Source organism: Chiloscyllium plagiosum, unplaced genomic scaffold (genome assembly GCF_037043375.1).
Source record: "Chiloscyllium plagiosum isolate Xiang-an unplaced genomic scaffold, Cpla_swu_hap1 HiC_scaffold_9, whole genome shotgun sequence".
In the NCBI taxonomy this organism is placed as follows: Eukaryota; Metazoa; Chordata; class Chondrichthyes; order Orectolobiformes; family Hemiscylliidae; genus Chiloscyllium; species Chiloscyllium plagiosum.
Genome location: NW_028270147.1, coordinates 73,214,515 through 73,227,699, shown reverse-complemented (window position 1 = coordinate 73,227,699; position 13,185 = coordinate 73,214,515). Strand labels below are relative to the sequence as shown.

The 13,185-nt window shown below is 39.2% G+C and overlaps 1 protein-coding gene across 2 annotated transcripts in view; it reads right to left on the bottom strand.

The window, feature by feature from the left end:
* Positions 1-13,185, bottom strand: part of prpf38b (pre-mRNA processing factor 38B) — a 31,808-nt gene that overhangs the window by 15,688 nt on the left and 2,935 nt on the right. For both annotated transcript variants that reach the window (XM_087990788.1, XM_043699697.2), the window contains exon 2: positions 5,963-6,031. In XM_087990788.1, the coding sequence (XP_087846914.1) occupies positions 5,963-6,031 (69 nt within the window). The remainder of the gene's footprint in view (positions 1-5,962; positions 6,032-13,185) is intronic.

The following is a 13,185-nucleotide window of genomic DNA, read 5'->3' as shown; positions in this document are numbered from 1 at the left end:
CCTGGAATCAGGGAGTCCAGAACTAGAGGGCATAGGTTTAGGGTGAGAGGGGAAAAATATAAAAGAGACCTAAGGGGCAACTTTTTCATGCAGAGGGTGGTACATGTATGGAATGAGCTGCCAGAGGCATTTGGATGGGTATATGAAAAGGAAGGGTTTGGAGGGAAATGGGCCGGGTGCTGGCAGGTGGGACTAGATTGGGTTGGGATATCTGGTCGGTGTGGACAGGTTGGACCGAAGGGTCTATTTCCATGCTGTACATCTCTACGACATGAAAGATTTATAGAGTACCATTGATTTACTGCAGTGGTTGCTAGGAGGAGGGATTAGCATTACATGTACTGGAGAATCTCAGACGATTTTCCTTAGAACAGAGAATGCTCTGGAGAAATTTGATAGAGATTTTTTATATTTTATGAAAGGTTGGAATAATCATAAACAAATAAAACAGTTTTCAACAACTAAAGGGTCAATAACAGCAGGGCACAGATTTTTGCTTGGTAAAGAGACAGACCCCAAATAAAAAGGAAAATGCCCTTTATGGAGTGAGTGATTAGCGTTTGGAAAACATTATATGATATAATTATTGATTCATTTCAACTGCAGCCTTCTAAATAAAACTGGATAAAACCCTGAAGGAGAAAACATTGCAAAGATATGGAGCAAGAGGGCATGAGATTCACTGGATTATGCTTCCAAAGAGCCAGAGAAGATTCAAGACATAGTTGTCTCCCCGATGTATTATTTCTTCTGTATAAGTGATTTCAAGTGTCATTAAAGAGTTAATTTGCTCTGCTGATCTGCAGAAAATTGGATGTCTTAAGGTTAGGGTGGGGTGCCTCTGACTTTCAGGTAGATTGCAAGTGAATTTACATTCCTATCCCTGGCCATTCAGAGCCACCTACATGGCCATCTCCTATTATTCAGAGATAATTTACATTTGCATCACCCTATTCAGAAACCAATAAGAACATAACTGTTGGAATTTTGACTACCCCCTGTAGTTAAAAAAAAGATTTGCAACAGATTTGACCATTAAGGGATGATTTATATTACATTGTTTCTGGAGATAATTAGGTCACTGCATTGTATCTTGAGTGACATGTGACTATGGGGGAGTGCCTTAGGGATTGTCTCATGGACATTGCTGATTGTGATGTAAAGGTTTTGTTCCTTTGGTCAAAGGCCTCTCGAAGTGCTTTGCAAGCATGGCGAAGTGTGTTAAGAGTTTCTCCACAGCTTATACTGTACTTGCTTAATAAAATTTTGGTTGTTCACAGAAGTTGGTGTGTTGCAGTTGCATCAACTGTGTAACGATCTCAGGAAAAAGAACTTAACACAAGCACTAAACATTTAAGCAGACTAACAAGGAAGATAACCAATGCTGGAGAGAGCAAGACAAATACTTGAGAACCAGATTCTGGATCAGTGGTGCTGGAAGAGCACAGCAATTCAGGCAGCATCTGAGGACAGGCAAAATCGACGTTTCGGGCAAAAGCCCTTCATCAGGAATAAAGGCAGAGAGCCTGAAGCATGGAGAGATAAGCTAGAGGAGGGTGAGGGTGGGGAGAGAGTGGCATAGAGTACAATAGGTCAGTGGGGAAGGAGATGAAGGTGATAGGTCAGGGAGGAGAGGGTGGAGTGGATAGGTGGAAAAGGAGCTGGGCAGGTCGGACAAGTCCGGACAGGTCAGGGGATCGAGTTTCTGGAGGTTAGAAGCTAGGATGAGGTGGGGGGGAGGGGAAATGAGGAAACTGTTGAAATCCACATTGATGCCCTTGGGTTGAAGTGTTCCGAGGCGGAAGATGAGGCGTTCTTCCTCCAGGCGTCTGGTGGTGAGGGAGCGGCGGTGGAGGAGGCACAGCACCTCCATATCCTCGGCAGAGTGGGAGGGGGAGTTGAAATGTTGAGCCACTGGGCGATGTGGTTGATTGGTGCGGGTGTCTCGGAGATGTTCCCTAAAGCGCTCTGCTAGGAGGCGTCCAGTCTCCCCAATGTAGAGGAGACCGCATCGGGAGCAACGGATACAATAGATGATATTAGTGGATGTGCAGGTAAAACTTTGATGGATGTGGAAAGCTCCTTTGGGGCCTTGGATGGAGGTGAGGGAGGAGGTGTGGGCGCAGGTTTTACAGTTCCTGCGGTGGCAGGGGAAAGTGCCAGGATGGGAGGGTGGGTCGTAGGGGGGCGTGGACCTGACCAGGTAGTCACGGAGGGAATGGTCTTTGCGGAAGGCGGAGAGGGGTGGGGAGGGAAATATATCCCTGGTGGTGGGGTCTTACAATTGCAAAAAAAAAAAATGTAAGCATTTCATTTACTCAGTAATGTTTGAAAAATAGCTTACTGAGCTCAGTTTTTAAATAATGACACAATGTCCTGCCATATTTGTAACATGGCGTGAGGTTTTGGTATCAATTATGAATGTTGATGGTGTCTCTGTAAAGAACTACAGGCAGTCCCTGGGTTGTGAACAGGTTTCCAAGTCCATTCATACAGAAATCAGTACAATATTAAGTAGCCATCCGTAAGGAACAAATGTTCGGATGTCACATTTAAAATTACAGCTCTGCATGGGACTGCATTCTTAGGTTGGATGTTTGTAAATCAGGGACACTTCGCTTTCATTAGACAAATAAATATAGGTCTGAAGAACATAAGAGGTTAAACAACGAAATGAACAAAGCATGCCTGGCTTGTGTAAGTTAGAAACTGACAGAATGGGAGAACCAGAAAAGAGAACTGTAAAACATGCAAAAATAGATCTTGGCTAAATTTGGGAAGCTTTTCTTTACATCTATCGCTAAATCTTTATTCCAAGTTTAGAATTCTTCGGCCTTGGGCAATCAGCCTCTGCTCAGTGGCACTTTTAAATCAGAGGTTTGTGGTTTTAGGTCCTAGAAAAAAAGAGACTTTGATCACATTACCTATGCTCATACCACTGGTGGTCCTACACTTTCTTTAGAATAAAATATGAAACCAGTATGCCTTCTTAGGTAAATGTAAAAGCATCCATGTCACTATGCAGAGGTGGTGGCAAGTACTCTCTGATATCCCTCAGAATTAAAAAAAACAGATTATACCCATATTTCTCCAACTGCAGTCACAAATTGGTTGCCATCTTTGACGTAGCAATAGTGACAACAGTTCAAGTATTGGATGGAAAGCAATTTGGAATATCCCAAGTTCATAAAAGAATTTGTATTTATGTAATACTGTCTTTCGAAAAGGAGAAAGTTCCTGAAGAGGGGACTTGAAGTTCTAAAAGGCAGATTGTGAAGCAATTAGCATAAAAGGTAATTACACAGTTATAGCCAAATTTCGGAATTACAAAGAAACCTTTCGGGGAAATATTAACTGCAAGAATTAAAAAATATAAAACCCCAATTCGCTTAAATATCTATAGTATCAGTATTATGTTTAAGATGTTGTAAAGCTGGTACAGTCTTCAATAATGCTTGAAGGATTTAAGATTCCCCTCACTTTTGTTTCCTTTTCTTCCTCTCTATCCAAGGATATATGAAGCTAGTTTAAAATGTAATGTTATGGTGTGTAAGGATGATTACAGGTACAACTGCACACGTGCATGACACCAATGTAACTAAGCATACAGATGGATCACAGTCCGAACTTGTGTTGGGAACAATTACTCTGAAAACATAGAATCAATGATCAAATCAGATGAATCAGAACAAATCTGTTCCAGATAAGTGTCACAACCATCAGAATATGTGTTAGACAAAACTGCAAATGAATTGTAAGACAATATATGGGTGGTAGAAGAGGAAGTTTGAGGTTCATTCACAATAATTCTGCTCCTGGAATCAAAACTTAAATGACAGCACTATTGCAGCATGCATATATTTTCATCTGATTCACATTATGCTGAATATGAATTAGTTAAGAATGGTGGAATTTTACAAAATGTAACTGGGAAGTATTGAAGGCATTAGGCATAATTTTAAGACAGAGTTGGGAACAAATAAATTGTGCCTCAAGTGCAGTCACTCAAAAGCATCAACACCATCTAATTAATTGAGGGTTTAAGGAAACCAATACACAACCAAGTCAGTAGACAGATAAGCACAGGGACAACAAAGGGATACTAGAAATCTGAAATGAAAGCAAGGAATGCTGGAAATACTCATCATCTTCCGCAGATTCTGCCTGAATTACTGAGTATAGTGAACATTCCATATGAAATATCTTTCGCCTTTCAATTTTCTTGAAGGTCTTTGACAATTTACAGTATATGCTATTGGATGATGGTTGTGAATGCAATTTGCTGAGTTTTTGGAGGGTGCAAAAATAGATGGGGAGGCAAGCAGGGAGGATGACACAAGGAATCTACAGAGGGATATAGGTATGTTAAATGCGTGAGCGAAAACCTGGCAGATGGAAAACAATGTGGGAAAATATAAGGTTATGCTCAGTGGCAAGAAGAAAAGATGAACTAATAATTTAAATGAGAAGACACTACAGAAACTCAAAGTTTGTGCGAAGATTTGTAGCTCGGGTGCTCGTTGTTGTGGTTCTGTTCGCCGAGCTGGAAGATTTTGTTGCAAACGTTTCGTCCCCTGGCTAGGCGACATCATCAGTGCTTGGGAGCCTCCTGCAAAGCGCTTCTTTGATGTTTCCTCCGGTGTTTATAGTGGTCTGTCCCTGCCGCTTCCGGTTGTCAGTTTCAGCTGTCCGTTGTAGTGGTTGGTATATTGGGTCCAGGTCGATGTGTTTGTTGATGGAGTTTGTGGATGAATGCCATGCTTCTAGGAATTCCCTGGCTGTTCTCTGTCTGGCTTGCCCTATGATAGTAGTGTTGTCCCAGTCGAATTCATGTTGCTTGTTGTCTGCGTGTGTGGCTACTAAGGATAGCTGGTCGTGACGTTTCGTGGCTAGTTGATATTCATGTATGCGGATTGTTAGCTGTCTTTCTGTTTGTCCTATATAGTGTTTAGTGCAGTCCTTGCATGGTATTTTGTACACTACATTCGTCTTGCTCATGTTGGGTATCGGGCCCTTCGTTCTGGTGAGTTGTTGTCTGAGCGTGGCTGTTGGTTTGTGTGCCGTTATGAGTCCTAGGGGTCGCAGTAGTCTGGCTGTCAGTTCTGAGATGCTCCTGATGTATGGTAGTGTGGCTAGTCCTTTTGGCTGTGGTATGTCAGAAAGCTACAGCACAAATATTTTGGGGTCCTTGTGTATGAATCACAAAAAGCCAGCATTGCAAGTTCAGCAAGTAGTAGGGAATTGAGATTATCTCAAATGGAATGGAGCATGAAAAATAGGGAAATCATAACTAAAACTATGCAAGGCACTGAACAGACAGAATATGGAATAGTGTAAACAATTTGCTCCCCTTATCCAATACCAGTGTTGGAAAAGGTTCATTAGATTGACCCTGGGAATGGAAGGATTTTCTTATTACAAGAGGTTGAGTAGGTTGGGCATTTACTCATTGGAGATTAGAAGAATGACAGGCATCTTTATTGAAACATACAAGAATCTTAGGGACTCAACAGTGAAGATACAGAGAGGTTGCTCCCCCTTGTGGGAATGCCGAGGACCAGAGGACATAATCTCAGATGAAGGGGTCACCGATTTAAGGCAGTCTGGAGGAGAATTTTCTTCTTTTAGAATCTGTGAAATGCTTTATTGCAGAGGGCTATTGATACTGATTGTTAAGTATATTTATGGCTGAGACAGAGAGATTTTTAGTCATTATGACAATCAAGGATTATGGGATGAAGCAGGAAAATGAAGTTGAGAATTCTCAGATCAGCCAAGATCTCACTGAACATCAGAGAGGACTTGATGGACCAAATGGCCTAGCTCTGCTCCTATGTCTACTGATCTGAAATGTCAACACTGCTGTCTTCAAGATAATGCCTCACTGGCTGAATTACCAAACAAGCAAATGTCTACAGATTAATAAGATTTTTTGAAAAGTAAAGCACGTACTTCTACTTACCCCTCCGCACATGCCTGTCTGGCCTGCAGTCTTCCTGCTCCCCTTCTCCCATGGTTCAATATGAGTGACCTGTAATTTAAAAGCAAAAATGTTAGAAAAAGGTTTAGTAAATAGCATCAATAAAAAAGCAAGCTAATCTAAATTTAGATTGTTTCTAAAATTAGGTTATAATTTGGATGTACTTTAGTTGTCAGCAACCAACATTGATTTAAATTCATTACCTAGCAGAATGAGACAAAATGGAATCTGTATCAGGAGAAGTTGCACTGACTAAATACTGTGAAAATTTGCCACATGCTCACTTGAATTTGTCAAACTCAGTTAAAACATTTAGATTGGATATTAAGCTTTTCACCATGCCTCAAAGTCACAGGTTTAACAATCACACATTATATCTTTCTTCCTCTTTGCATGACCCTTCCCAGTATACTTAAATGAATTTCTTAAAGCCTATATTCCTAAAAAAAACCCCAAAGGGGCTTGTCTGACCCCAGCAACAAAAACTGTGTTTTTCTAAGTTTGTACAATTTAACCTACTACAGAATTAAGATAAAGTCTTATAAATTAAACTGTTTAAATTTAAACATATTAAATTTTTATTACTCATGTCGCAAGTCATTATGAACTTGACCAAATTTTATTGTTGCAAGCCAAACTAGTAATGATCCATTGCTTATTGGTTTTAGAATACTACATTTACACATCTTTGTATTTTGAACAGCTAAATTTGAAAGACATTTGGAAACAGGGTGAACTTTCATGCAACAGAAACTAATACATTTCTTGATTTGGAGCCCATTTTTCATTAAGCCATTTATATGCCATTTTAATTAAAGATGACTCCAAGAAAATTCCTAATTCTTCCTCCTCCCTACCAATCTAAAGCAATGAAAAAAGCAACTTTGCTATTCTAAATGACATGTTCTTGTGTAAATAAGGTTTCATAACTGCTACAGAGGGAAAAGAAACAAAACCAAAGTTAGGTGACTGCTAAAGTAGTTCACATTAATACTATTTCAAATAATTTAATAATAAAATAAGCAATAAAAAATCTGCATATAAATGACTTTTAAGAGAAAAATATGTGTTCGAGATCAGCCTCTGAAATGCCACCTGCTTGGTCACAATGAGAAAAGAAAATCACGAATCACAAGATGAATTGCATTTCCGTATGGGTCAAACTTTCAATAAAACTGGTAGCAGTATTGTGAGCACATTCAATATTGGAGAATAACTTAAAAGGAAGTCAAGCTATAAGCCAGCAACCAGTAAGGCTAATGGTTTAAATACCATCACCCAAACAACTCAATTACACTGCAAACTTACAATCAACTTTTAGGAGGTCTTCTTCATTTTCTCAGCAGGATTATACATTTGGCTAAAACAGAAGTGGCTGCCATTCACAGCACAGCTTCCTTCTATAGTGGTACAAATACATACAAGAGTTGTCTATTTATTTAACGTCTTGCAATTGTTCAGCCAATTAATTCAATCATGGTTGGCCTCTGCCTCAATTAATTTTCATTTGTTTGCTCCATCCTGCTTGATAGAGTTACCCAACAAAAATCTGATAAATCTTGAATATTCTGATTGCCCCTACATCCAGAGTGTTTTGGAGAGAATACTGTATCAAGTTTCCATCACTCAAGATGAGTGAACAATTTTGATCTTTACCATTTAGAAAATACTCATCAGGAGGTCACATTGAACTCCATCTGTTCTTGTTTTGCTCAAACGGTCTTTTCTAATTTTCTGCTCCCATTTGTACCACTCTGTCACTCCAAATTTAGTGTTACTTGCAAATGTGGACGTAACTATTCTGCATGTAATATCATGAATAATGCAAGACATCAAGGCCCAGAAACTGATACACACATCACACCCTGCTAATCAGAAAAGATAACCATTGATTTTCTTTCTGTTGGCCATCTACCAACTTCCAACTCAAGTTAAAAAACTCTTTCCAAATCCACACCATTTTAACTCAAATTTTGTTAAAGCAACAATCTAGATTAACATTTGTAATTTAATTTAGGACTTCAAAACATCAAAAGAAACTATAAGATAGTTAACAGAGACTATTTGTCAGCAGTAGTGAACAGGAAATTATCCAGAAAATCCCAAAATCTCTTTTGGATTACTTAATAGCACATTTAGAAAATCATATGCTCCAAGTCAACACAGTTTTATGGGGGAGAGATAGGGCTCAAGTAGACAAAGAATCATAAAGCATGGAAGCAACCCTCAAGTCTAATTAGTCCACACAGACCATGTTCCCAAACTAAACTAGTCCCACTTCCGTGCATTGGACCCATATCCCTTCAAACCTCTCCTATTTGTGTACTTATTCAAATGTCTTTTAAATGCACTAACTGTACCCACTTCTCTCTTCCTCTGGCAGTTCACTCCACATAACGAACTACTCTGTATATAAAAAATGTTTCCCAATGTCATTTTTAAATCTTTCTCCTCTCACCTTAAAAATATGCCCCTAGTTTTGAACTTCCCCACCATAGGTAAAGACCCTTGATATTCACTGTATGCATGCCTCATGATTTTATAAATGTCATCCCTCAACCTCCTACGCTGTAGTGAAAGATATCCCAGCCTATCTTTATAACTCAAGCCTTCCATTACTGGCAACATCCTGGCACAACTTTTCTGAACCCTCTCCAATTTAATAATATCCTTCCCATAGCATGATCAGAATTGTGCATCGTAATCCAGAAGAGGCCTCACCAACACTCTGTGTAACCTCAACATGACATCCCTTTTGTTTTTTGATTTTTGGAATTCTCCACCTCAGAACAAGTGGATGCTACATGGGGTATATTCAAGATTGAGACTTAACACAAATGAGGAGTAGACAAGAGAGTGGAGTTGAGGTAGAGATCAGCCATGATTATCTTGAATGGCCAAGCAAGCTCAAGGGATTGAAATCCCTATTCCTATTTATGTTGTCAAAAAAAATGGTTGGAATATTTTCAAGCAGAATGAAGAATTTCTTAACATACAAACTTACCACACTATCACTGCCAACCACAGGATTTACCAAAGTGACCTCAAATGTATTCAAGCCATTCTCAACTGTAAAGCCAACTGTACTATGTATAGATATTTACATAATCCCTTTGATGACTAAAAGGCCTCTTCCTAAAGTACCTCACAGACAAAATCTGAAGAACTGTCACGATTTAACAAATCTGGCAGCCAATTTATGGACAGCAAGTTTCCACAACTATAATGAGCTAAACAGATTTTTAGATTTTTACATGTTGTCCAAGAAGTTGGGAAAATTCTCTATTCATCTGCAAATTGCATACAGTTTTAATATCCAGCTGATTAGGGGATCAGTTTAATATCTTAGCTGAAATGCAAGATCCTTTATTACTACATTGTGTCAGACTCGATTATGTGTTTGAGTCTGTGGGGTGGGGCTTGAACCTACGGCCCATGGCGCTACTGCTGACATGGTAGGCAAATCAGAAACTTAAAAACACTTCTTGGATCCAGGTTTAAGATCAAATCAAACTGATGAATGAAACAATTGTTTCAAATGGAAATTAAAGTCTAAAAGATGGATTTAATTACATCAACAGCAGCTTCTGTTCATATAGGACCTTTGAATGCAAAAAACATCCCAAAACGCTTCAAATAAAAACATAGAAAGGAAAGCACTAAGTCAATGGGAATAACAAAAGAGGTTAAATATCTCAAAGACAGAGTGAGTGAGATCTGGGGTTTAATTGTATGTGATTAAGGGCATCATAGCCATCGGTGAAACAGATGAGCAAGATGCAGAAGAATTCAGAGATTTTGAGAGTATTATTAATGTATGGGGGATGGAACAGTGAGGCAGACAGGAAAATTAGAACAACGATTTTTTAAAAAATTTCTGGGGCAGAAAGCTAATGTGGATTAACTGATGAACATGAAACAAGTTTTTTTTAAAATGAAATTTCTATGCAGATGGGAAGCTGGCCAAGACAACATCAGAACAGTTAGAGACAACAAATCGCTTCGGAGGGTTTCACTGATCAGATGAGGTTGGCACAGAGACAACTTATACATTGAAAGTGAAAATAAGCAGTATGAAGATGGTAAAAATGTGAATTGGAAATCTGGGTTGCGATCTGTAGTGTTAAGTTTGCTCTAAGTTTAATACTACATATAATCAAAGTACTAATTTTAGAATGATAAACACAAGGCACAAATTAAATCACTACAGAACAATCGCAACTTGAATTGTGAAGAGATGTATTCCACATAAAGCAAACAACAAATAACAATTTTATATGTAAAATCAGAATGCTAGAGGGGAAATTAAACATCATTAAGGATTTTGAGCAAAAATAACTAACAAAATAGTTTCCAGTGGCAGAGAACAAGTAAGCAGGGAAAACAGATTTAGAGCAATTGACAGAAGATTCGTAGGCAAGATTTGAACTAACTTTATTGTCAAAATGCAACAAATTTCAGTGATATGGAATGCACTGCCTAAAAATAAAGTTTTCAGAGATGAGTTGGATAAATACTTGAAATAACAAAATTGCAGGGATTCTGGGAAAGAGCAGAGTAGTAGAGTTAATGGGCAAAGCTTCCAAAGACACAGCACAGACATGATTTGCTACCACTCCCCTACTATTATCAAATTAAACTCTCATTCAGCCCCTTCTATTTAGAAATACTTTCACAATCATCCCCAGCCAATCAGGTTTGCCTGCATGATCATCCCAGAGGCTGAAGCCTATCACACATACATGGTCTGGGGAAGTAGCGGAGCCAGAACACGTTTGCAGCGCTGCTCCAAAGCTAGGACATAAATATATAACACCTACACTGTCTTTGGGAATCTCAGAGTCAGGAAATAGTCTTCATAATGGTTCCCCAGGATTAGGGCATTTACATTATTTCAGAGGATGACCTCATCCCACCATTGGATCTGGGGTAATGTGGTGGTTTGGCTAGAGTACCTGTAAGCATTACCAACTGACCTGTATAAAGGAGTTGTGTTTTCTTTATTTGGGGCCTCTTTTGGCTCAAAGAGGGTCTGCAAAGAGGGTCAAAGGGGGTCACCTAGGTTGTACAGGCTTTAACAAACTTTTAACTGTTTGCAGAAGTTGGTGTGCGCGAATTGCATCTCATGTGTGAAGCCTTGGGAAAAGAACCTAACATCCCAAGCTTCCCTCCAATATTGAACCCAATGTAGTCCCACGCTTGAACAGCGTAGAAGTTCTTAGAAACATTAAGGAGGGTTGTGGTGCCATGACTATATCTCTATATTTGTGCTAGCAGACCTAGATTCAAGTCCCACTGGCTCCAGAGGTGTGCAATAACATCATTGAACAGGTTGATTAGAAGAATAAGTTAAATAAAATGGTTTTTAACAAAAATGAATTAGAAATATTGAGGGGTGTTCTTGCAGCACAGTGGAAGTACCCCTACCCTTGAGCCAGGAGGCCCAGGTTCAATGCTCACATGTTCTGGAGGTATGTAATAACATTTGAGCAAGTTGATTAAAAAATACCTAAATTTCTAGTAAAGTTATCATTTACGGCTTGTGTTGCAGTTATTTAGATTAGATTCCATAGTGTGGAAACAGGCCCTTCGGCCCAACAAGTCCACACCGACCCTCCGAAGAGCAACCCACCCAGACCCATTCCCCTACATTTATCTCTTCGCCTAACATTACAGGAAATTTAGCATGGCCAATTCACCTAACCTGCACATTTTTGGACTGTGGGAGGAAATCAGAGCACCCGGAGGAAACCCACACAGACACAGGAAGAATGTGCAAATTCCACACAGACAGTTACCTGAAGCGGGAATTGAACCCAGGTCTCTGGCGCGGTGAGGCAGCAGTGCTAACCACTGTGCCACCCTCGGAGCCAGGAGACTCAGGTTCAAATCCTACCTGCTTCAGCGGGATTGTAATGTGTCTGAATGGGTTGATTAAAAATATACAGAGACATTGAGTATGATGCATAACAGGGGAAAGGTTATATGGTGAGGTAGTGGTAAAAACACTGGTTGTACATGAAAGCATTTGCGGATATGAAGAAAAACGTAGAAACATTGAACATTCTGAATGAGAAGGTTGTATTGTCATCCCATTTCCCCCCTCTCAGTCAAAGCAAAACACCAAGAGACCTCACATAGTTTTACCTCCTTCATCTTTATTCCAGGCCCTGGAAGGAGAAAGAATGATTGCCCATGCACAAAGGGACATGAGCTCTCAATCTTCTCTGGAATAGCAGTTTCTCAATGAATTACAGTCATTTTACAGGGAGGAATATCCAAACAAATCAACATACATATTGATTGGGTGACCATTACAATTAGCGAGCATAAAGAGTAAAGATTAAGCCATCTGCTGTTACACAATGTATGTTCTTAACCTTAACTAGCTTCACATAATGAATACTTTTCACCTTGCTAACTGACTTTACATACTGAATGTTTCCTTATCTTGTTAAATGGCTCTACATAATGAATGCTTTTCCACTTTGTTAACCCATTATTGTTGCCTCCAGCACCCCATTGTTAACTGGAAGTTCTTATCTGATCTGAGTCATGCTCAGCTGAACCTCCTTCACAAAACTCTGAACTGAACTCTTTCCCTCCTGCTCATACCCTTTACACATTCTCAGTTGAAGTTCAAGCCCTCACCTACATCAAAACTGTGTAAGAGTATTTCTTATCAGGTTGATCAGAAAATACCTAGAAACACTGGGCTTGGCTCTTGTGATGCTGTGGTAGTGTCTGCTCCTGTGAGCTGGAAGATCCAGGTTCATATCCCATCTACTCCAGAGGTAGATCATAATATCAAACAGGTAGAGTAAAAAAAACAAACACTGAGAAAAACAAGCACATTTAGCTTGAGTAAAACACACCAGGAAGTCTTCAAAACAAAATGCTCCAGGTATAAGTAACGTTTAGGTTTCCAAGAATCTCAAGTTTAATTTTAAAATTTGCAATGTCTGGTGAAAGGAGATTTAAGATGCATGTTGTCTATGCAATGCTAGATTTGTTCAGAAGCTTAAAATGTAAAGTAAACATTAAATAAAATCTGTCTGTTACTGACAAAATCTTTGGAAATACTATTGGAAAGAGAAAACATTTTGGCTCAGATCAAGTAAACATCTCTAAAAATAAAAATACATGGAAAAATAAGTATTTGCCTAATAGGGTAAAGGTTGAGTGGATACATTGAGTTGTAGAAG